A 25742-nucleotide genomic window follows, 5' to 3' on the forward strand; every position below is an offset into this window, starting at 1 on the left:
TATACACACTTTGGAAGAAAGGGTAGCAAGGGGAGACCTGAGCCTCAGAGCATTTAGCTCGCCGGCCCACAGTACAAACCTCTACTGGATCTTTGTAAAAGCTGGTGTTAGTTATGAGAGATTTCATAAATAATACACATTATTTTTTTAAATTAGTCTCCCTGCTTTGCAATGACCAAGTCCCGACATCTGAGAAGCTTCATTATTCCATCCAAGACACTGTTTTAGTTCAGTTGCCGGGTACCGGCAGAAGAAAGCTCTTCCAGAGAAGCAAAATGATGTCCACGTATAGGTTGTTTCAACTTTGGAAAAAGGTCAAAGTTTGGTGGTCTCATGTCTGGACTGTAGGGAGCATGAGGTAACACCTCCCAGCCCTATTCGTGTAGTTTGTCAATGACATTCCTTATGTGCGGGTGAGCATTGTCGTGAAGAATGAGTGGCCCAGCCAAAAGCAATTGAGGTCGGATTTTCTAAATTTTTTAAATTTTTTTTTCCCAAAAATCACAATAATACACTGCTGTGATGCTTCTTCCACAAGGAACTTTGTCTGTAATGATCATAAGCAAAAATCATAATTTTTTGACTTTTGATTGAGCTTGTCAAAATTGTTTTGGTCGAGGGGAAGATGGAGCTCTGCACTCATCATTGAAAAACTACACGAATACGGCTGGAAGGTTTTACACCTCATGCTCCCTACAGACCAGACATGAGTCCACCTGACTTCGACCTTTTTCCAAAGTTTTCCATTCGGCAACAAAACAGTGTCTTGGATGGAATAATAAAGCTTCCCAGACGTTGGAACTCGGTCATTGCAAAGCAGGGAGACTATATTGAAGGATTGTAAAGAAATACTTGGAAAAAATAAAACATGTAAATAAAAAAGTAGTGTGCATTATTTATGAAATGACCTTCATATTATACATCACTGGATCTAGGAGAGCTGTTCCATTCCACCAAAGTGTGATGATGTCACCTACTTGTGTGCCCGATTCGCTCTTGTTTGTTGATAGAAAAAATGTGTAAAATCACAAGAGAGAATATTAGAATTTATACAACTGAATGGGAAAAAGTGATTAAAACCACCATAGTGTGGACTTTTAGAGCTAAACTAAAGTGTATGCCTGATATTACAAGCATTTGTTTTTAAGAATCAGTGAGGTTCTTGAAAAAAATTGTACTATCCTCCTAATTTTGGTATCTCTTTTCAGTATTTGTCTAGTAAGTTAATGGGTTATATATACCCTCTAATTCTATATAGGGTGTCTATATATTTTTTAGCATAGCTGTTTTAAGAAAGGTTTGGACAAGTTCCTGGAGGAAAAATCCATAGTGTTGCTGAGAAATACATGGGGGAAGCCACTGCTTGACCCTATCACCAAATATAATGCAGGAGTAAGAGAGAAACATCAATACCCATCAATTCGACCTCTCTTGTAAAATATTTGTAATCTTTAAACCAACTCAAAATATGGAGAACTATAGTCTTCACTATCAGAAAATATATCTAAACACTGTTGAAGGAGGAAAAAAAGCCTCAGATCCTGTATGCTGCAAGTACAAGACTAAAGAAGCAGACCAGAGAAGGAAACCACCTCATCGGCAAATCAACCTCCAACTTGAGCAAATGTTGGCAACTGAATGTTTCAAATGTTTCACCAGCGCAAAAATTCCAAGACAACTTTATTTCTAAAGCCTTCTGTGACAGTTGTTTCAATGCATCAGTTCAATCATTTAATCTTGTGACAGCACAAAAAGTGTCAAAATCACCTAACTTCTAAAGATGCCTCGGACAATGTTTCCGTTCATTCTCAGAGTGCTGGGCTGCAATTGTTTATCAAGTCAAGTTGTTCACAGCTCAGTTGCAGTGCGTGCTGCCTCTGCCCTACCACACAGTCCGCTGCCGATGATAGCTAGCCTTGCTGGTTTTTCAGCCTTGGAGAAATCAGTGGCGGAAGCTCGTATATATGAATAAAACTTGAATTTTTGGTGGGTACCCTCTGATTTGCCGGGAATTAGTAATTAAGGAAATTTTTTTTACACTGCATGACTGTTTTGAATAACAATTAAGTATTTTATTTATGCTTTCAGAGATACCACCACTTTTTGAGAGTTTTGCTGAGTGCTCCATTTGGTTCCCTGACGCAGGATCGAAATGGGTCCTGTCAGAACCTTTCATCAAGCTAAGTGATTGCTTGTGATTGTTCAAAGTATAAGAACTTTTTCTACGCTAGTTTGCAGCAAAGAATTTTGTTTTGCACTGGAATTTACAATATGCAATGATTGGGTGGTGCCTTCGTGTGTCTGAGCATATTTTTGAATTCTAAGTGTGTGTTCTAGAAGTATTAATTTCACTATTACACCTATTGAGTGATATTTTGACTTCTGTGTGTCTAATGATAGCTAGCTGGCATTTCGCCAAAGGACAGCGTCAGGGCAAGGGACTCACTCTGTTGGTGCATCTACTCATGCTCACTGTGCGGCAAAGATCGCCAACATTTACTCAAAGTCGAGGGGTTTTAGCCGATGAAGTGGTTTCCCTCTCTAGTATGCTTCTTCAGTCTTGTACTTGAAGCATACGGGATCTGAGGCTTTTTCCCTCCTTCAAGTGTTTAGATATATTTTCTGATAGTGAAGACTATGGTTCTCCATATTTTGAGTTGGTTAAAAAATTCAGGGCTGTGGAGTTGGAGACAATTTTGGGTACCTGGAGTTGGAGTCGTGGGTACCAGAAACTGAGGCGTTGGAGTCGAAGGATTTATCTACCGACTCCACAGTCGGACATGGGTGAAAAGGATCTCCTCGCTGTACCTAATGCATTTGCTAGGTGGACTATGTGAGACTGGAAAGGGGATGCATGACAGTTATTGGATAAGGTTAAGGGGCTACATCATCTACCTTTGAGGTTTGCCCCTGATTTTGTGCTGGGTAGGGAAGGGGGGGATATTTCGGAGATAGGAACAAAAACTGTTGCAGTACTTTGGCCAATTGCTAGAGGGGGAGTCCATTTCCTGTGCTTCAAGCTATGGAGTCGGAGACAATTTTGGGTACCTGGAGTCAGAGTCGTGGGTACCAGAAACTGAAAAGTCGGAGTCGAAGGATTTATCTACCGACTCCACAACCCTGTAAAAATTACAAATATTTTACAAGTGAGGTAGAATTGGTGGAAGCTATTGCTTGTCCTGGATCGGTAGCATGGAATGTTGCTACTCTTTGGGGTTCTAGAACCTTGTTACTCTCTGGGATTTCGGAATCTTGCTATTCTTTGAGATTCTGTATGGAATATTGCTACTCTTTAGGGTTCTAGACTCTTGTCACTGTCTGGGATTCCAGAATCTTGCTATTCTTTGATATTCTGTATGGAATGTTGCTACTCTTTGGGGTTCTAGAATCTTGTTACTCTCTGGGATTTCGGAATCTTGCTATTCTTTGAGATTCCGTATGGAATGTTGCTACTCTTTGGGGTTCTAGACTCTTGTCACTGTCTGGGATTCTGGAATCTTGCTATTCTTTGAGATTCTGTATGGAATGTTGCTACTCTTTGGGGTTCTAGACTCTTGTCACTGTCTGGGATTCCGGAATCTTGCTATTCTTTGAGATTCTGTATGGAATGTTGCTACTCTTTGGGGTTCTAGACTCTTGTCACTGTCTGGGATTTTGGAATCTTGCTATTCTTTGAGATTCCGTATGGAATGTTGCTACTTTTTGGGGTTCTAGAACCTTGTTACTCTCTTGGATTTTGGAATCTTGCTATTCTTTGAGATTCCGTATGGAATGTTGCTACTCTTTGGGATTCTAGAGTCTTGTTACTCTCTGGGATTCCGGAATCTTGCTATTCTTTGAGATTCCGTATGGAATGTTGCTACTCTTTGGGGTTCTAGAACCTTGTTACTCTCTGGGGTTTCGGAATCTTGCTATTCTTTGAGATTCTGTATGGAATGTTGCTACTCTTTGGGTTTTGGCCAGGTGCTAGGGACCTGGATTGTCCACCACGTGGATGAGCTACTGGGCTTGATGGACCATTGGTCTGACCCAGTAAAGCTATTATGTTCTTAACCTTTGGTGTTGAAATGGAAGTTAACTGCCATTTCACTTTTGTTTTGGTGCTATTCTATAACTTAGCACCCAAGTGCTCACAAGGAGCAGTGCTGGGATTGGATCCCACAACCTCAGGGTGCTGAGGCAGCAACTCTACCACTAGGCCACTCCTCACACCTCTTGATAGGGTATGAATACTTAGACACTAAAAATGCTATGTTATGCTCCTGTGGAAGACCTTCCCTCCTCTTCATCTAGCTTGAATTAGACAGCTGTTCTATACAATCTCTTCCTCCCCCCCCCCCGATGAACTTGTAACAATAAATCAATGTAACAGTACCTTAAAATATGCTGTAGTTTCTTTAGCAAACCAGATTTCTAGAAAATATTTTATTGAATTTTCTTTAAATATTTAACTTGATCAATAAGAAATGTCTGATCAGGTAACAGTTTTATCAGTACTTACATCTTCCAAGTTCAATAAAACTTTTACTTAAAATTCACATTCTCATAAAAATGCAGGTATCACTACTACCTTTGGGTGTAATTCCTAAATTATGGGAATAGATACAAGTAGTATCAGGAACATCCCTCTGCTTTGCAGTGAAAGGGTTCATTCTTTCATTAAGAAATCTTGTTCTTTTCTTTTCTACAATGGCAGAAATATCAAAACACAAGGCAAAAAAGGACCAGGAGCCCTAGATAATATTTATGCCCTGTATCTATATGGCTACTGAACTGTATTGCTTAAAGTGCTCATTTCCTGAAGCGTTTGAAAAGCGGATGGATGTGTTTGGCAGAAGAGCTCTTGATGCGAGGGGCTTGATACTCCATATAAACTGTGTCATCTGCCCCAGACATGGAACTCATGGTTCCAAAACGACGAGCCACCTGTAAAAAAGGAAACAACTAGTAAATAGTGGGGTGATCAAGGAGTTAGAAAACATTCAAGCATGTTAAGTTTTGGGCTTAATGCACTCTAGACAAACTTTGGGAATCAATCGTTTCAAAACAATTATCTGATTTCTTAGATACATTTTCCATCTTACATCCTTTTCAACATGGTTTTAGGTCTAGTTATAGTACAGAAACTTTGCTTCTCCCACTTATTTCTAAGGTACAAAATATATTAAGCAAAAATCAGCATGCTTTTCTTTTGAATTTTAATTAATCAGCTGCATTTAAAGTAATTGATCACAAGGTTCTGATATCTTTTCTTTCACAATTAGATATAAGAGGTAATGTTTTGAAATGGTATCATGGGGGGGGGGGGTTATCTTCAAGATCTGGAGTACTGTGTCCAGCACTGGTCGCCATACATGAAGAAGGACATGGTACTACTCGAAAGGGTCCAGAGAAGAGCGACTAAGATGGTTAAGGAGCTGGAGAAGCTGCCGTAAGCGAAAGATTAGAGAAACAGGCCTCTTCTCCCTTGAACAGAGGAGATTGAGAGGGGTCATGAATGATTGAAACATTTAAGGTACTGAAGGGAATAGACTTAGTAGATAAGAACAGGTTGTTCACCCTCTCCAAGGTAGGGAGAACGAGAGAGCACTCTCTAAAGTTGAAAGGGGATAGATTCCATGCAAACGTAAGGAAGTTCTTCTTCACCCAGAGTGTGGTAGAGAACTGGAACGCTCTTCCAGAGTCTGTCATAGGGGAAAACACCCTCCAGGGATTCAAGACAAAGTTGGACAAGTTCCTGCTGAACCAGAACGTACGCAGGTAGGGCTAGTCTCAGTTAGGGCGCTGGTCTTTGACCAGAGGGCCGCCGTGTGAGCAGACTGCTGGGCACAATGGATCAGTGGTCTGACCCAGCAGCGGCAATTCTCATGTTCAGTTTGAGGAAGAACATCTAAGTCCTGGTTTCTAGGTTGTGGCGTACCTCAGGGACCTCCTTTATCCCCTATATTGCTAACGTTTATATGACACTTTACCTTTAGGTTCAGACAAAATTATTTTTACCTATGCTGATGACATTTTTATTCTGTAAGAAGTTTGACCAGAGTTTAACAATTTTACATCTAAGATTCTTTCTTGCATTTCCAGACTATAAAATTGCTTCTCTCAATCCTTGATTAAATTAAACCCTACAAAGACAAAATTGTTATGGTTTGGACCCGATTCTTTTGACCTTCCTGATAAAATTTCCTTGGAGTCTGGTGAATTGTTGTTTATTGAGAAATCGTCTAGAATACTAGCTAGGTATTATATTTTCAACAGTAGATTAGTAATTCGAATATTAAAATTTTTTGTTGTTTACATAAAGTCTGATTTCAAAGTAATTTTGCTAATCTTGTTCACTCAATTATACTGGCCCAGTTAGACTATTTAATTCAGTCTAGTACGGTGTTAGTAAAACAAATTTAAAATGATTACAGTTGTTACAAAATACCACAATTTGACTGATATTTAATAAAAATAGATTTGAGCACATTACTCCAGTGATGAAAACTTTACATTAGTTACCAGTAGAATCTATAGTGAAGTTTAAATGTGCATGATTAGTTTATAAAATAATGTAGTCAGTTAAGTAATCAAATTGTTCCTTTGATGTTTTATAAATCAAGATATAAAAAGGATGGAGTCGGTCCAGAGGAAGGCTACTAAAATGTTGTGTGGTCTTCGTCATAAGGCTTATGGGGGACAGACTTAAAGATCTCAATCTGTATACTTTGGAGGAAAGGTGGAGAAGGGAGATATGAGAGACGTTTAAATACCTACGAGGCGTAAATGTGCATGTCGAGTCTTTTTCATTTGAAAGGAAACTCTGCAATGAGAGGGCAGAGGATGAAGCTAAGAGGTGATAGGCTCTGGCGTAATCTAAGGAAATATATTTTTACAGAAAGGGTGGTGGATGCATGGAACAATCTTCTGGAAGAGGTGGTGGAGACAGAGACTGTGTCTGAATTCAAGAAAGCCTGGGATAGGCACGTGGGATCTCTTAGAGAGAGGACGAGATAATGGTTACTGCGGATGGGCAGACTGGATGGGCCATTTGGCCTTTATCTGCCATCATGTTTCTAAGATAAAGAAGCCGAACATCTGTTTCTTTATATTCATTAGTCTCTCTATTGGTTCAAGGTATTCAATCAAAGGGTTTTATTTCTCTTTCTATTCCATTTTTATTTTCTGCTCTGTGAAATAGTTTACCACTATATTTAATAAAATGTAATTCTTATCTAGCATTTCGGAAGCAGTTAAATACCTTTCTGTTCAACACATAATCAGATTAGTTCTAAATAGCTAATCTAAACCTTATTGTAAACCGTGTCAAGCTCCATGGCTAACGGGGATGACGCGGTATATAAGAGGAAAGATTAGATTTAAAAAAAAAAAAAAAATTGTTGACATTGTAACATATAATTTATGAAACCACTCATAATGAAAAGTATATTAATTATTAAAATTAAACAAATAACTCAGGGTAAAAAAAGGAAAAGTTTCAAATCATGCATGAAAGTCCACAATGTATGGGAGGGAAAGCTTCAAAAAAGCATACTATGAAAATACATAAGAATTAAATATATAACAGTAAAAAGGAAGGAGGATGAGTACTGAACTTCTTTATTTTACTGATTATCGACCTATTATCTTGAACAGACACTACTACACTGGTAACTGCAGTTCTTTGTGCTGCCAAAATGTTAACTGTGCTGGATGAAAAAAAAAACCACTTAACAGATCTAAACTTTGCTTGTCTTTTCAGTTGCTCTGGCAACATCCAGAAAAATCCTTAACTTAGCATTTAGAAATACACCTCTCTCTCCCGATTCGCGGTTTTAGGACTCGCAACTTCGGTTATTCACACGTTTCTAAACCCGGACCCACGGCAGCGCTCCTGCCCCGCTTCACCGCTAGACCACCAGGTAAGGTGTGGAGAGGTCCGGGAAGCAGGGGTGGGTCAGACTTGGCCCTAAAGTTACTTGCGTTTTTTTCAATATTCGCCGGCCCGAATATTGAGAGAGAAGTGTAATTCATCTCTAAATTTAAAAGCAAGCATAAGACCAAGTCTCTAGCTGACCATAAGACAAAAATCTCCATAATCAGTTGAGAATTAGATGTTTCAAGAATATCTGGCATATTTAAATCTATCTTCCACTGTTGCCTTCTTAGCCTTAGAAAAGAAAAAGGATTGGACAATTGATGGTAAATTATTAGAGGGTAATATTAATACTAGGGCAATAAATTTTATCAGTAATTGCCTAGGTGATCTTAATGGAATCTTAGGGAAATTAATCAATTATAAATTCAAAGAACATACTTGATTCTCCAAATTTTTCAATTTAAAACCCAAATTAGTATTATCTCTGGTAATCACGACTTTAGTATCCTTCCTAGTAGAAACCTTTGTTAAATATGAATTGGGAGAAGTAAAAACTATGTCCATTTCATTCTTTAAGGAATCAATGCATTTCTCATGATCTTATATTTGTGACTGATGTGAATTAATTTCTGGATATAAAGCCTGACCCAATTGTTGTATAGCGTGAACTGTTCTGGATGCAGCAAGATAAACTCAAAATTCAACAGAACTGTAGCCGGACCTTGCTGCTCCAAATAAACATCCCGGGTGCTGCTTTAGAGACCCTCAGATTCCAGGACAGAGTTCCCAGATCATAGACGTACATAGGCCTCCTTCATCACTGAGCTAGTCTTAGCACTGTTTCTCCAACAAATTGCTTGCTCCTGTAGCCAGCTCAGCACTAGCCAGTCCACTTTTGGCTCATTGGAGTCCCACAAAGATGATGGGGAGATATGATTGAAACGTATAAATACATCACGGGACGCATCGAGTCAGAAGATGATATCTTCTGGCCCATGGGTCCCTCGACCACCAGGGGGCATCCGCTGAAAGTCAGGGGAGGGAAGTTTCACGGCGACTCCAGGAAGTACTTCTTCACCGAAAGAGTGGTGGATCATTGGAACAGACTCCCACTCCAGGTGGTAAAGGCCAGCAGCGTGACGGATTTTAAGAATAAATGGGATACTCTTGTGGGATCTTTAAGGAAGTAAATTCAGGGGGGGGGATACTTGGAATGGGCAGACTTGGTGGGCTACAGCCCTTTTCTGCTGCTTTTTTCTATGTTTCTATGATGGCAGATAAAGGCCAAATGGCCACAGCATCCACTATCTCCTCCTCTCCCTATTGGCTAAGGCTCTTAACATTTGCATCTCCTCTTCCTATTGGCTAAAGCTCTTTACATCTGCATTGTGAGGTCATAGGGCTTTATGGTTATAGAAACAGACTCCCACTCCAGGTGATAGAGGCCAGCAGCGTGACGGATTTTAAGAGAAAATGGGATACTCACGTGGGATCTTTAAGGGAGTAAATTCAGGGGAGGGGATACTTGGAATGGGCAGACTTGGTGGGCTACAGCCCTTTTCTGCCACTTTTTCTATGTTTCTATGTTGGTTGCTGAGGAGGAAGTCTGAGCCCCTCCTTTTCTTTCCCAGTCGAATGGCGTTCAGGAGTAGCCTAATGGTTGGCCAGAGGAACTAGGTTCGATCACTCTGCAGCTCTTGGTGACTCTTAGAAAGTCACTTAACCCTCCATTGCCCCAGGGACAAAATAAGGACCTGATTGTAACTACAGAAAGGTAATATACCAAATTCCCACCCCTTTCCCATAGGAAAAATAATTCAGTGAGAAGTCTTCATACTGCTGTCATCTTGGCTCCCCTTAACATGTGGTAAGTGCAAAACTAAAGATGCATAAAGAAGGGGTGATATCAATCTTTTTTTTTATTGCAGGTCGTGCTTTAACATTCTGATTAATGCTTCCAAAGGCTGAAGTTCGACATTAAACTCATTTTGACACTGAAAGGACTGAACGGACGACATCTGTGAATCTACTATTTTAGAGCGCCGCTGTTCCTTACGGGTTGTTGAGGGGGGGAGGGGGCAAGAGATTAATATCACAGGGCTATAATAGAGAAGGACACGGGGACAAATTTTTCCCCAACCCAACGGGAACTCATTTTCCTATCCCATCCTTTTCCTGTCCCTGCCCCATTCCTGCAAGCTCCGTCCTCATCTGCACAAGCCTCAAACACTTTACAATCCTAAGTAGCAACATTCTAGAGCTCGGATTGTGATGTCATAATGCCTCATCCCACCAATGCCTAAGCTCCGTCCTCATCTGCACAAGCCTCAAACACTTTACAATCCTAAATAGCAACATTCTAGAGCTCGGATTGTGATGTCATAATGCCTCATCCCACCAATGCCTAAGCTCCGTCCTCATCTGCACAAGCCTCAAACACTTTACAATCCTAAGTAGCAACATTCTAGAGCTCGGATTGTGATGTCATAATGCCTCATCCCACCAATGCCTAAGCTCCGTCCTCATCTGCACAAGCCTCAAACACTTTACAATCCTAAATAGCAACATTCTAGAGCTCGGATTGTGATGTCATAATGCCTCATCCCACCAATGCCTAAGCTCCGTCCTCATCTGCACAAGCCTCAAACACTTTACAATCCTAAGTAGCAACATTCTAGAGCTCGGATTGTGATGTCATAATGCCTCATTCCACCAATGCCTAAGCTCCGTCCTCATCTGCACAAGCCTCAAACGCTTTAAAATCATAAGCAGCAACATTCTAGAGCTCGGATTGTGATGTCATAATGCCTCATTCCACCAATGCCTAAGCTCCGTCCTCATCTGCACAAGCCTCAAACACTTTAAAATCATAAGTTTTCAAGGTTTGTATGGTTAAGGCAGAGCTTACAGGAATGGGGCAGGGACCAAACTCGCGGGGACAGGATAGGGAAACTAAGTTCCTGCAGGGACAGGGACAAATTTGTCGCTGTATCATTCTTTACTATAAAAGTCAGTTATCATCCACCTAAGTTGTCCTTTTAGGAGAGGGTTCATGGGGGGTGGGAAGGAAGGTATGGGGTTCTGTGATCTTTTGCACTAGTTCGTGTTCAGATCTTGCTGTGTAACTTTGTTCAGACTCAATAAAAATTGTTTGAAGTAAACATTCAGATGAATGTATGGGACCTACTCCTGGTTAACATGGAAGCACTTACAGACATTTTTGTTCCAAGACGCCTTTGGTTAATAACTGTCCTTTTAAGGGCAAAGTTAAAAAAAAATTTTTTTTAATTTTTTAAAATTTAAATCAATTGTCATTTCTATCCTAACCTATTGTTTTATCCTTTAATGTTCCACCTTTCCTATAACAATTGTAGTTCTCCCCCACTATCCTATTGTTTCATTTCGTATGTTTTTGATCAAAGCTGTCTGTATGTTAGGACGTTAGTCTGTATCCCCCCTTTTCGTGCTTTATTGTTATTTTATAACTCGTTTTTATGTAATTTTACATTGTCAACCACTTAGAAACTCGAATAAGCGGTCTAAAAATTTTTTTTAATAAACTTGAAACTTAAGGTAAAATTTAGTAATGCACAGTTTAGCATGTGGAAACAGGCAAACTACTAAAAATGACCCCTTAATCTGTTTCTGGGCATTACGTGCTTAGTAAAGGGCCCCTTAGAGCCCAGTCTACAATTTTTAGAAAACAAAGGAATTTTTCCTCTTAATATTGTCTATACTGTAATTTCTATTGCTTCTTTCCCTTTATTTATTCTTTTCTTTGCTCTCCCTGTTTTTCACCTTCGCTCCCTGAAGTGACTCCATCTTCCTTACAGATATTTTCTTCCCTTTTTGCCACCATGTTACAAGGAAGCAGATCTTCAGCAGCACCTTCATTTGGATTGGTCACTCAATTGGTCATTCACCCTCACCAACCATCTCTTCACCAACGCCCAAAGGAATAATCAAATCAACCAAACAGAACTCGATAGCGAAACTCTCTCGGACTTCTTCCAGTCCAAAATACACAACATCCGAGCTAACCTCGACCTCAACACCAAACCCACTCCTACTCAGCTCCAACCAACTCCATATACCCCCCCTTCCGCCTCTCTCTCCCAATTTCATCTAGCCACTCACGCGGAGGTCCTCGAAACCCTGAGAGAACTCAAACCCTCCAACACCATCCTCGACCCCTGCCCGTCCAGCCTCCTGCTGGCTGCCGGAGACGCCATGGCAGAATCCATCCTCCCCATCATTAACACCTCTCTAACTACTGGAACTGTTCCCCTCAGCTGGAAATCAGCCATTATCAAACCCACTCTCAAAAAACCCTCCCTTGATCCTAATGAACCTGGCAACTATCGCCCAGTCTCCAACCTCCCAATTGTCTCTAAACTCCTAGAACGAATTGTACTCCACCGTCTACACCCTTTCATTGAAGAACAAGCTGCCCTATCCCCAGTCCAATCTGGCTTCCGTAAGGGCCACAGCACAGAATCAGTTCTCATTGATATCATCGACGACAGCTGGTCAATACTGGACAAAGGCAACGACGCCCTACTAGTCCTACTTGACCTTAGCGCTGCCTTCGACACAGTTGATCATCACCTACTCACATCTAGGCTCCACGACCTCGGAATCAAAGACACAGCCCTCCAATGGATCACCTCCTTCCTTCACCAAAGGACCCAAACAGTCCTACTAAGGACACATAAATCTAACCCTAAGCCTATCAAATATGGCGTTCCTCAAGGCGCCCTTCTATCCCCCCTTCTATTCAATCTCTACATCAAACCCGTCATCGATATAGCGCAAAAATATAAAATCAAAATCCACTCTTATGCAGATGACATCCAGCTGCTCCTCCCCTTAGGCAAAAATCGGCCATCCCAAATTGCTAACCTCGAACTCTGCCTCACTGACATGAAAACTTGGATGTCAAACAACAAGCTTCAACTTAACGCATCCAAAACCGAACTCCTATGGATCAGAAACAAAAACACCAAATACCTACGACCTACACTAACATGGGATTCCACTCGACTAACAGCAGCAGACCAAGTTCGCAGCCTAGGAGTAACCCTAGACGGACACCTATCCTTATCCAACCACATATCCCAAGTAGTCTCCACCTCCTTCTACTACCTTCGCCAACTCAAAAGGATCAAACCCTACATCTCCAAACCAGACCTCGCCCAACTCCTATACGCATATGTCCTCTCCAGAATGGATTATTGTAACTCACTATTTAATGGACTAACCAAAAATAATATCAGACGCCTCCAACGGGTCCAAAATGCAGCCATCCGCCTCCTACACAACCTCAACTACCGCGATTCCATCTCCCCGGCACTCCATGCTGAACACTGGCTCCCAATTAGCCAACGCTGTACTTTCAAAGCCCTAACAATCGCCCACAAGAGAATCTACTCCACCATCCCCTCCTACATAAAATCCAAACTTCCCATCTACAACCCCACTCGCACCCTCCGCTCAAAATCAGAGACACGCCTATGCGTCCCCCCCGGAAGATCCCTGCTCACAGAAACTGCCCACAAACGTTCCTACAGCCACTTCATTCCACACCTCTGGAACCAACTTCCCCCCCAACTTAGACAACAGAACTCATTACTAGCATTCCGTAAATCGGTAAAGACCCTCCTCTTCAATTAAAGATCTCCTCTGTCTCTCCCCCCCTTAAGCCCCACCCTCCACTCTCCTATCTCCCTCCCGAAATTCCAGTATGACCCTCTCTTACTCTATCCACTAAAAATTTGCATCTATATGCTTATAACTTTCCGTAAATTAAACTACGGTATTTCCCCCTTCTCTCTCTCTGCTTAATCTCCCTGTATTCAATTCTCTCTAAAAACTATAAATCCAACCACTAAACCTGTTGTACTACTTATATGTCTTGTTACTCCGCACTGTGTATGTTCATTTGTAAACCGTTCTGAGCTATTGGGAGGACGGGATAAAAATCTAAATAAATAAATAAATAAATAAATAAATAAATAAAATAAATAAATATTAGTGGCAGCAGTGGTTCCTCAGTGTCCCCCGACGCCTGATATTTACCATAACTTCTCAACCTGGATCTGCCCTGAATGCAGGCACATGATACTGATTTTTAGGGACCTGGGCAACCTGGTACCCCTGGATTTATTCCATTTTTGCTAGAACACCAACATGTTCTGAATGAGAAATGCCTGGCAAAAGAGGGAGATGCAAACACTTTCTCTAACGTAAAGCAGTGATTTGAAAATGACCCTCCCCACAGCACCCACATGGGGAAAGTAAAGAATGGATGGGGATTTTATCGTTAAAGAAGGTGCAAAGTAATAAGCATTTGCCCACCAACCCCAAATTTCAAAGAAAAACTCTGAGGATCTGGAAGAAGCAGTGATCACTCAGTACCATATGAAGATGAAAGTGAGGTTATTCAAACCTTAACAAGTCAAAACTCCACCTCACTCTATGAGAAAAGGAATTTAAAAAAGTTTTTAAGGCTAACTCTCAAAAATCTTTCCAGAAGTAAGGCAAATCAGATCTAGCTCCTGGAATGTAAGGACGCTAAAGAAAGAGCGCCTACTGTGAACCCTTGAGAAAGCCTTGTTGGGGCGAAACGGGTCCCATCGGGGCATGCTAGTAACTCTGCATTATTAAGGATAAATAAATGACTGAAATATCAGATGTTGCTGATTTGCCTTACTTCTGGAAAGATTGGAGGATGACAGATCAAAGCAAGTGTTAAAAAGACACAACATATCAAATATGGATGGTGTGGCATATCTCAATTTTTGAGAGTTAGCCGTAAAAACTTTTTTGAATTCCTTTTCTCATAGAGTGAGGTGGAGTTTTGACTTGTTAAGATCTGGAAGAAGCCCCCCAAATTTCTCTGGCACCCTAGTGTATCGTTTTTCTGTATAACTTGTTAGGAGTTCACTGTGTGTTCAAATGGCAATCTGCACAGCCCCCCCCCCAACAAACAAAAGCTATCCTCTTACTTGGGTTGACTTTGGACCAGATTCTCCTGCTACAACCTCCTCTTCAGCATCCAAGTCTGACGCTGCTAGCACTTTCTGGAGAAGCTGCAGCTGGTCTTTTTTGGTCGAGAAAGCAAGCTCTTCCTCTTCCATTCCTGCAAGCTTCGTAATCACCTAATTAGGACAAGAAAATGAAATGGACTAAACAAAGTGGAATGGTTTTGACTGCCCTGGTTCTAACCTTCCATGCATTTCTAATGGGAAGTAGGTTAATTTTACCTCCCTCCTGCATCCCCAAATCACTTATGAACTTTATGAAATGGAAAAATTTGTCATCTTCCAAAATATTTCCTCTACACAAAGTTTGGTGGAACTTGGTCCAGACCTTGCAAAAGTATAAAGGGTATGGAAGGAAGCCTACGCATTTCGTAGATATTCACGCATCATGTAATAAGCCTCTCTTTTCTACTGAACCAAAATTTTAGTCAGTTATATACAAAGTGGACTCTCAGTTAACCAGGGATTGATAGACGCCGGATAAATGTAGTTTTAAGTTGCTTGAGAATTACTATGAAACATAGGCCTAACTACTACTATCCCATACCATAAACTGTTCCAGATGAACATGGAGTAGGAGGGTGTCTGAAATGGTGGTGTGGAAGTTTATGTGAGATAGGGGTGAGTAAGTGCATATGGGAGCGCAGACTTTGGGCCATATTCACTAACCTGCCCGATCGGACCCGATCCGGGCAGGTCCGACGAATTCAGTAAAGGCAAATATGCAGATGGGGGCGATCGGAGGAACGCCCCCATCTGCCTGCACGGATCGCTGTTGTGTGATCTGTAGATGGTCTGCGCATGTCTGTCTGAGCCGGGGCCATTTTTTTTTTTTTCCTAACAGCCTAACCTGCAAAAGATTGTCAGTAACCCCATATGTGTCTCTTTTCCAATTCTTCGTTTGCGTTTGAAGCTGGAGCAGCTGCCTGACCGCGGAAGACCTCACCTCCTCTTGCCCTGACTCTCCTGCTCTCTGCCACCCTTCCCCGCAGTGCAGCCCTGCTTTAAAACCACGGGTTTGCACTGTGGGGAAAGGCGGCAGAGAGGAGAGTCGGGGCAAGAGGAGGCAAAGTCTTCTGCGGCCAGAGTGGAAAAAAAGGATTTGAAAATCATTTTTGTGCCGTTGCTGGTTTAGCACTCTGGCAACAGAGAGCAGAGTCGGGGCGGCAGAGAGCAGGAAGAACCTCAAGGAGGAGGGTTTTTTTTTTTTTTTAAAGCTCTTTCATTTTCCATTTACAGCAAATTCAACTGTCAGCTTTGCAAGAGCTGTATTGTTCCTTTCATATCAGTTTGGATTTCAGGGCAGCATGGAGCAGGAGAGTGAGCAGGGACGTGAGCGACTGGTCCTCACCGGTCGCTTGGCTTCTGATAGGTCAGCCCAGACGGTGTGCCTGAAAAATGTTGGTGAATTGCTGCCTTGCTAGATTTGCATGCCATTTCCCTAATTTGCATGTGTGGATCGGATTGGGTGCGGCCAGGTTAGTGAATCGGGTCGGGGTTGTAAAGGGGTTGCAAACCGATCGGTACACAATCGGTTTGCTTAGTGAATCTTGCCCTTTGAGGTGTGTGAAAGGTGATTTTGAAGTCCTCCTGCAGCTCATTGGGATCCTAATCTAATCTACAATTTACGAGTCGCTCGATGACTAATTAGGTTCAAGGCGACATACAATTTAAGTGATGGGCAAAAAAGATAGAAGAATTAAGGAGTAAGGAGGATACAGTAAGCAGGAGGAAGAGAGGGAGAGTCTTCTACAGGGAAGAATAGAGTAGGCATTAGAAGTACAGTTTACATTGGATGAGTATATGATGTTCATTGAGTTAGAACAAACTACTGATTGTCAATGGAGTGTGTTGTCTCGAAATCTGAAATAATATGGTTATCGGTAGGCTTTTCCAGGTCTTTGCGCTGATGTTGGTGATAATTGTGTTAAATATGTGCTTGTATTTGATTCCTTTAGGGGATGGGAGGATCAGAAGAAGTTTCTTGATGTTTCTGGTTGAATTGGACCAAGAAATGATGAAAAGGTTTATGAGAGGTTCAGATGAGTTTGCATATGAGATGCGATACACTATGCATGATATTTTGAATTTAATTGGCAGCCATTGAAGTCTGTTGAAATAGGGTGCTATGGAGTCAAATTTTTCAGTTTGAAGATTAGCCGTATTGCTGTATTTTGAATCAGTTGTTTGCAGATGAGGGTGGTGTTTATATTTGCATAAAAAGAGTTACAGTAGTCCAGTTGAGACAATACTAGCATTTGTGTGATGACTGGAAGAAAGGTCTGATCAGTGTGAGTTCTCATATGCTATAGAAGGTTTTTCTTTTTAAGTTGGAGATCTGGGATTTATAGGAGAGGGTTGAGTCCAATATAACCCCGAGTATTTTGGAGGTTTTGTTGATATCTAGTTTGGTTCCTGAGGGCAGGGTGATGGCTGTAAGGACTGTTTTGTAGGGAACTGTGAAACCACAGTACTTTAGTTTTTGCTGTGTTCAGTTTGAGCTTTTTGAATGTAGCCCACATTTGTATCTTGTCTATGCTGTTGGCAATTCTCTGAGAAGTTTCATTGGAGTCACGCTCAATTAGAATGAGGAGGAGTATGTTGTCTGCGTATGACAATAGGCTCTCATTGATATTGAAGGTAATATTGCCTAGTGAATAGATTGTAGAGTATAGGGGAAAAGGGGGATCCTTGGCGAACACCGCAGAATGCCTGTTAACTTTGTGAGAATTCCTCATCTTTCCGGACAAGGTAATTCTTATTCTGTAGGTGAACCAGTTGTATACTGTGCCCACTATGCCTATTCCACTGAGTATGGTTAGAAGTAGTCGGTGGTTGACAGAGTCAAATGCTGCTGAAATATCGAACTGAAGGATGATTTGATGTCCTTTGCAGTTCCGTGCTGTTGTGGGTGAAATCTGAACTGTGTATGATGAACGCAGGAGTGTTTTTTGATATAGGTTGAGAGCTGTTTACTTACATGTGTTTCTAAAAGTTTGGTGAGTATTGGGATGCCAGCTATAGGCCTGTGATTCATAGAATTTGTTAGGTCAGCGTTTGAGGCCTTAGGAATAGGGGTGTGTGCAATCTGACCCATTTGGGGTGGGAGTTGGCAATGGAGTAGTAAATTGTTCAGAAAGTAAAAACCATGATAGAATTAATTATACATTTTGGTGGATGAATGCGTGTACTACATACAGATACAAACGAATTAACGCAGAATGTAGGGGTTTTAGTGAGGTATTTAATAAAATTTGGAGCCCATTGACTAAATTTGTAAAATCATAATAATGTATTTTCATCATTTCTTTTCTTTGGTTTATTTATCTTTACACATCCAGGGGGGTGGGGGGTTGGAGGGAGGGGAATAAATATTGATAGTGATATTTGGGTAATTTTATTCTTTATTTGTATTGTATATTAGGATATATTATGATATTATTATGTGCAGGAAAATGAAATTATTGAATGATATTTATATTACCTATATAGATAATAGAGGAATATGACCTTTCATGTGTATGACACTGTTTTTGATTAAAAATCAATAAAGAATTAAAAAAAAAAAAGTAAGTGAGTAAGGCAATGATGTGATTCAGGGCGTTAGCTAATAACCAGCCGTTACATTTATCAAAGGTGCTGCTGAGGGAAGAGAGTTTCTTTAGGAGCTTATCCGAGTCGGAATTTTCTAGTGGTATAAATGAGCTCCATGGGTCGGAAGTCACCTGTGCTGATGAGTGAACTGGAGCTGTTCTGATGGACGCATTCTCAACTTCTTGTTGGACGATCTTTATTTTATTGAGGAAGTGGTCAGCAAAGGTCTGGGCATTAGATTGAGAGATCCTTTTAGAAGGACCTAGATCTGCGAGTGTAGTCATTGTGCGTAGTAAGCGAAATAGTTTTTTGATACTGAAGTTGTCATTTTCTATTTCATGAGCTTAGTGGGCTATTTGGGCCTCAGCAAGTCACTTAATCCTCCACTGCTCCAGGTACAAAACAACAAAACAAAAATTAAATTTAGATTGTGAGCTTAATAGGGACAAAGTAAGTATCTCTATATAATAAGTAAACTACTTTGTACCACAGAAAAGCAGCATATCAGATCCGCTTCCCTCTATTTTTCCATGTCTCTGTATGTATAGCTGAGCTCTTTGGGAACAGAGTAGTAGCCAGTGTTCTACGGTTTCTAACAGTAAGCAATACAGATGTTTTTGGCAATATGGTTCTCTGAAAACACTGATTCAGTATTACTTGATGCAGCTTTTATGGCGAGTTACTATACCTACAGAAAATAGAAGATTGGCAGAAACATGCCCTTTTGGAAAGCGTACTCAAATTTTTTTATTTTATTTTTTTTACCTTGAAGCTATAACCTTGATCAACCAGAAATCTCTGTCGTTTGGTGGAGTATGCCATTTCTTGAGTATCTTGAGATACGAGGGAGTAGAAAAAAGCATTGTACTCCTCCGCTATCATCCCTAGTGATGAAATAAGAAATCAAATGAAGCAGTTATAGCCTTGGTTTTTGCACGCAGTCCTCGAGAGATAACAGATCAGGTTTTCAGGACATCCCTCAAGAATATGAATGAAAGACTTGCATGCCTACTATCTCCATTGTATACAAATCTATCATGCATGTTCTTTAAAATCCCAGCCCACTGGCAGCCCTTGAGAACTTGGCATGAAGACCAAAGCAACATGGTACTGTATATCAATATCCAAACAAAATTAGGCTAGCTTGCTTTCCAGTTACCAAACCCAAAATTGAATAGCTTGCTAATATTTATTACATTTAAAAAAATTCCATTTTTAAACCAAGCATTATTAACCACACAATCTCATTTCCACTTACTCTACTGATGACTAGTCTAATTCAAGTTTCAAGTTTATTAAAAATCTGTTGTACACGCAAAGCAATGTTACTTACCGTAACAGTTGTTATCCAGGGACAGCAGGCAGCTATTCTCACTAGTGGGTGATGTCATCCGACAGAGCCCCGATACGGACGTCTCACAAGCATGTCTTGCTTGAAGAAACTCAGAAGTTTCGAGATGCCCGCACCGCGCATGCGCCAGTGCCTTCCCGCCCGATGGTCCGGGCGTGTCTCCTCAGTTCAGATAGCTAGCAGAGAAGCCAACCCAGGGGAGGTGGGTGGGACGTGAGAATAGCTGCCTGCTGTCTCTGGATAACAACTGTTACGGTAAGTAACATTGCTTTATCCCAGGACAAGCAGGCAGGTATTCTCACTAGTGGGTGATCTCCAAGCTAACCTCAATGGGATGGTGGGAGAGTTGGCAACTTAGGAGAATAAATTTTGTAACACAGTTTGGCCAAACTGTCCATCCCTTCTGGAGAAAGTATCCAGACAATAATGAGAGGTGAATGTATGAACCAAGGACCAAGTGGCAGCCTTACAAATCTCCTCAATCGGTGTCGATCTGAGGAAGGCTACAGAGGCCGCCATTGCTTTGACCTTATGGGCTGTGACCTTACAGGGAAGGGGTAATCCAGACTGGGCATAGCAGAAAGAGATACAAGACGCCATCCAATTGGAGATTGTGCGCTTCAATACAGGTCGTCCCAACTTGTTTGGATCAAAGGAGACGAAAAGTTGAGGAGCAGTTCTGTGTGGCTTGGTGCGATCCAAGTAGAAAGCCAAAGCACGTTTACAGTCCAGAGTGTGAAGAGCTGATTCTCCAGGATGAGAATGAGGCTTCGGAAAAAACACTGGAAGTACAATGGATTGGTTGAGACGAAATTCAGAGACCACTTTAGGTAGGAATTTCGGATGAGTGCGGAGGACAACCTTGTCATGATGGAATACTGTGAAAGGTGGGTCCGCCACCAAGGCCTGAAGCTCACTGACTCTGCGAGCAGATGTGAGGGCCACCAGAAAAACCACTTTCCAAGTGAGAAACTTTAGTGGAGCCTTGCTCAGAGGCTCAAAAGGAGGTTTCATAAGCTGAGAAAGGACAACATTGAGATCCCAAACTACTGGAGGCGGTTTGAGAGGGGGATTGACATGAAAAAGTCCTTTCATAAATCTGGAAACCACAGGATGAGCAGAGAGAGGTTTCCCTTGTAGAGGCTGATGGAAAGCCGCAATAGCACTCAGGTGGACTCGTATAGATGTAGACTTGAGACCAGACTGAGACAGGTGGAGGAGATAGTCCAATACAGAGGATAGGGAGGCTCGCTGAGGCTCCTTAGATTTAGAACTACACCATGAAGAAAATCTAGTCCATTTTTGGGAGTAGCATTGATGAGTAGCAGGCTTCCTGGAAGCCTCCAAGACATCCCTCACCGCCTGGGAAAACTGGTGAGGAGTTACGTTGAGAGGAACCAAGCTGTCAGGTGGAGGGACTGCAGGTTGGGATGAAGTAGAGATCCCTGATGCTGAGTAAGCAGTGAAGGAAACACTGGAAGAAGGAATGGCTCCCTGCTGCCGAGTTGAAGTAGAAGGGAGAACCAAGGTTGTCTGGGCCACCGAGGAGCTATTAGAATCATGGTGGCATGGTCTGACTTTAGCTTGACCAGAGTCTTTTGAATGAGAGGAAATGGAGGAAACGCATACAGAAAGCGATTGCCCCAATCCAGCAGAAAGGCATCTGCCTCGAGGCGAAGAGGTGTGTAGATCCTGGAGCAAAAGAGAGGCAGTTTGAAGTTGTGGGGAGCCGCAAAGAGGTCTATCTGAGGCATCCCCCACTGTGCAAAGATCTGATGAAGGGGCGAGGAATGCAGTGTCCATTCGTGAGGCTGGAGGAGACGACTTAAGTTGTCCGCCAAGACATTGTCTTTCCCCTGAATGTAGACAGCTTTGAGGAAGGCGTTGTGGCGAACCGCCCAATCCCAGACTCTGAGAGTTTCCTGGCAGAGTGAGGCTGAGCCCGTGCCCCCCTGCTTGTTGACATAATACATGGCGACCTGATTGTCTGTGCGAATGAGGACCACCATGTCGTGAAGCAGATGTTGAAAAGCTTGAAGAGCATTGAAGATGGCTCTGAGCTCCAGAAGATTGATTTGATGGAGGCGGTCCGCACTGGTCCAGAATCCCTGAGTGCGAAGACCATCCAGATGCGCTCCCCAGGCATAGGTCGATGAATAGGTTGTGAGAACCTTCTGGTGGGGAGGAGTGTGAAACAGCAAACAGCGGAAGAAAAAGAACTGAGGAGACACGCCCGGACCATCGGGCGGGAAGGCACTGGCACATGCGCGGTGCGGGCATCTCGAAACTTCTGAGTTTCTTCAAGCAAGACATGCTTGTGAGACGTCCGTATCGGGGCTCTGTCGGATGACATCACCCACTAGTGAGAATACCTGCCTGCTTGTCCTGGGATAATGTCAAATACTTCAATGCGTATGACAGTTTAAAATTAGGAAACAAATAAAACAACTTTATACAAATAAATATACAGTATATACGTACAAATAATTACCAGTACAAAAGGAAAGGAGGGTGAACTACAATCTTTAAAGAAAATAGAGATACATTTAGGGAAAAAACAACTGGAGGGTAGTAAAAATTAATCTTGCAAGCATGGCTAAACATGGAAAATGTGGAAAAGAGGTAAAGGAGATTACGACCTATACCTAAAGTCTGATTAAAATTAAGTATTAGAGCATAAGCATTAATGATAGATGAATTATGCTATCTATGTCTCAAATGTGTCCTTATACAGGAACTTTTTAAAAAGCTTTAAAATTTTTCTAGTGAGGATTCACCACGTAAGTAAATTGGTAAGTTGTTCCAGATCTGGGGTGCTAGAACCGAAAAAATAGTAATCTCCTAGTACCTATTACTTTTAAAGAAGGGATAGTCAGCAGATGTTGTTCGGTTAATCTAAGTGTCCTAACTGGAGAATATGGTATCAGAAGACGATCCAGGAATATTGGTGCGTTAGTTTGTTGGATTTTAAAGGTTATCGGTGTGATTTTATAAATTATTCTATAATTCTCGTTTTACAAAATAACAGAGGATGTTCTTATGGATGCCGACTTTCAAACTAAACCAATCAGGTACTGAATCCTCCTACCTTGCGATTAGGGCAATACCCAAATCACTTTGACATCTGTCATGAAACAGCTTTCCAAACAATGCATTCCTCTTCCTATCTACCTAAAAAATGCATTTGACTCCATATTTGCATTTAATTTCATAGGCTCCATAATGTTTAACATAAATCCATTTTCATTCAGACAGTAACAAGCATCTGTCTCTTCTTCTTAAAAGACACGTTATGGTAGCAGATCACAAAATATCTCTTGCCAAAGTTTTATTCGCTACACCAAACAAAGCACAAGGCATGTCCAACTTTGGTCGTGTTTCACCCATGCAAGGGCTGCATCAGAAGCTATAACTGGCGCTTTTAGCTTAGCTAAACTGTGATGTTATGTTGCCATCTTGTGCATTTTTGTGGCTTATGCAATTTTATGCAATCTATTGTGAAAAGTACTGGTGCAGCCCTTGCACGGGCGTAACATGGCCGGTGTCGGGCATGCCTTGTGCTTTGTTTGGTATAGTGAATAAAACTTTGGCACGAGATATTGCCTCTGCTCTCTTCTGCTGAACTTGATCCAATGGTTTTTCTGATAGGACAAGAACACAAAGGGCCATATTCTGTAAATGGCGATGTAAGTTAGGTCATTTAATTGTCCTATGAATTCTGTATGACATTGTAACCCAGAAATTCTTTCACATACAGTAGGTCTGTCAGATGTTCTTATATTTACACATTTAATCTATGTCCATAATGATAGCATTATCACCTGTTTAAAGCCAATTTAAGTACTGGTAATGATCTTTCAATTTTAAAGTTAGGTGCCAGTTAGATCGTGCCTCACTTAATTACTTTAACTGGCATGGTAACTTGGAGAGAGCAAGAACTAGAAGGCTTTGAGCATGCGCAGATGCTCAAGGCCCAGCCCAAGCAAAAGGGAGGATCTTCGGGCACCGGCACCAGCATGTCCTGTGCTTTGGTGCTAGTGCCAGATCGGGGTAAGCGATTGTGTTTGGGAGAGTGGGTGATGCCGGATCATGGCGGGGGGGGGGGGGGGGGGCTCGCAAATTGAGTCAAGCTCGGTTTCCAAGGTGCAGATTTTGCAAATGTTTGCTCATCTTGCAAAACATTCGCAAAACACGGCACTCGTAAACCGAGGTTTGACTGTACTTCTGTTCTGTTTTCATGGAAGAAAATCCTGGAGTAGAACTGTGATTGGTTGGCAAAGTTACACATGAGAACGGAGTGGATACCGCACCATTCACAGAAGAAAGTGGTTATGATCAACTTGAAAAACTGAAGGTGGACTAAATTATGGGACCAGACGGGATCCATCCCAGAATACTGAGGGAGCTCAGAGAGGTTCTGGTGGGTCCGCTTAAAGATTTGTTCAATAAATCTTTAGAGATGGGAGAGGTTCCACAGGACTGGAGAAGAGAGGATGTGGTCCCTCCTCACAAAAGTGGTTGCGGAGATGAAGTGGGAAACTACAGGCCAGTAAGCCTCATTTCAGCTATTGGAAAAATAATGGAAGTGTTATGAAGGAAAGGATAGTGAATTTCCTACCGTAGAATCCAATGGGTTACAAGATTCGAGGCAATATGGTTTTACTAAAGGTAAATTTTACCAAACAAATCTGATTGAATTCTTGATTGGGCGACCAGAGAATTGGGTCGAGGACATGCGCTAGATGCAATTTACTTAGCTTTCAGCAAAACCTTTGTCACGGTTCCTCATAGAAGGCTCTTGAATAAACTTGGCAGGCTGAAATTAGGACCCAAAGTGGTGAACTGGATTAGAAACTGGTTAACGAACAGATGCCAGAGGCTGGTGGTTTGAGAATCTGAAGGCAATGAAACAGTGTGGCTGTAGCCAGAAGGATGCCAGACTGTATAGAGAGAGGCATAACTAGAAGAAAGGTGGTATTGATGCCCCTGTACAAATCAGAAAAAAAGTTACTGCCTAATATACAACTTTTTAAGCAAAACATAAAAGTGCTGCAACTAACCTGGAATCTTGGAGGCTGGATGGTGGCTGGCTGACAGTTGAGCTCCCTCCTTTTAAACAAACTATATTTCATTTATTTAATTATAAAATCCTCTAAAAGGACATCAACCAAGCAAAAGAAGCATATGGTATATGCGTTATGAGAAAAGACCAGCTGTAAATTCTAAACATCAGAAGATACTATGAGCTGTTCGCCTGCTCCTGCTTTTTGCCTGCTCTCACCATAACTGACATCTCTAGGGCTCCCAGGCCACCTCTCTTCCTCCGGGGCTCGGCGTGTGAGCGAGCTCAGCCCCCCAGAAGCAGCCGGGAACCCTCCTGAACTGCGGCAGTTGAGCCGTTCGCCTGCTCCTGTCTATTTTCTGTAAACCGCTTAGAATCCTAACGGAATTTAGCGGTATATAAGAAATAAATTACATTACATATTAATATTTTTATCTCAACAATTTTACCGCTCTACAACTCAATTCACTTCGCTCTTGGTAAAACTAAACTTTGAAAAGAACTACCACTCATGTGAATGCGCTTGCAAGTCATCAATCCAGCACAGCTAAAGATCAGGAAGTGGGTTGTTCAGTCTGATAGAAAGTCCCTTCTAATCAGGTCAGGCCACAATATTACTGATGTCTTTTTTTTTTCCTCTATTTTATTAAAGGAAAATGTCTTGCATTGGAAAAACAGTTTCAATCCCACATCCCAGAATTCTCCTTCCCTTGTACAGTATTATTTACACAAAAAGCAACCGAAACGGAATTTGAGGAATCACAAGCTGAGCAGCTGCAGCTCATGCTTTGTACTTTTACCATTAAAGCCAATGGGCAGACTGAATGATAG

General features: G+C 41.7%; 1 protein-coding gene across 3 annotated transcripts in view; it reads right to left on the minus strand.

Moving 5' to 3' along the window:
- Positions 1 to 4414: 4414 nt before the first annotated feature.
- The window catches only part of LOC117360795 (general transcription and DNA repair factor IIH helicase subunit XPB), a 262217-nt gene continuing 240889 nt past the window's right edge, over positions 4415 to 25742 (minus strand). For all 3 annotated transcript variants that reach the window (XM_033945177.1, XM_033945180.1, XM_033945178.1), the window contains 3 exons: positions 19264 to 19382; positions 14869 to 15021; positions 4415 to 4926 (listed from right to left, as the gene is read on the minus strand). In XM_033945177.1, the coding sequence (XP_033801068.1) occupies positions 4792 to 4926; positions 14869 to 15021; positions 19264 to 19382 (407 nt within the window). In that variant the 3' untranslated portion in view covers positions 4415 to 4791. The remainder of the gene's footprint in view (positions 4927 to 14868; positions 15022 to 19263; positions 19383 to 25742) is intronic.

The sequence above is a fragment of the Geotrypetes seraphini genome, chromosome 5 (genome assembly GCF_902459505.1).
Source record: "Geotrypetes seraphini chromosome 5, aGeoSer1.1, whole genome shotgun sequence".
In the NCBI taxonomy this organism is placed as follows: domain Eukaryota; kingdom Metazoa; phylum Chordata; class Amphibia; order Gymnophiona; family Dermophiidae; genus Geotrypetes; species Geotrypetes seraphini.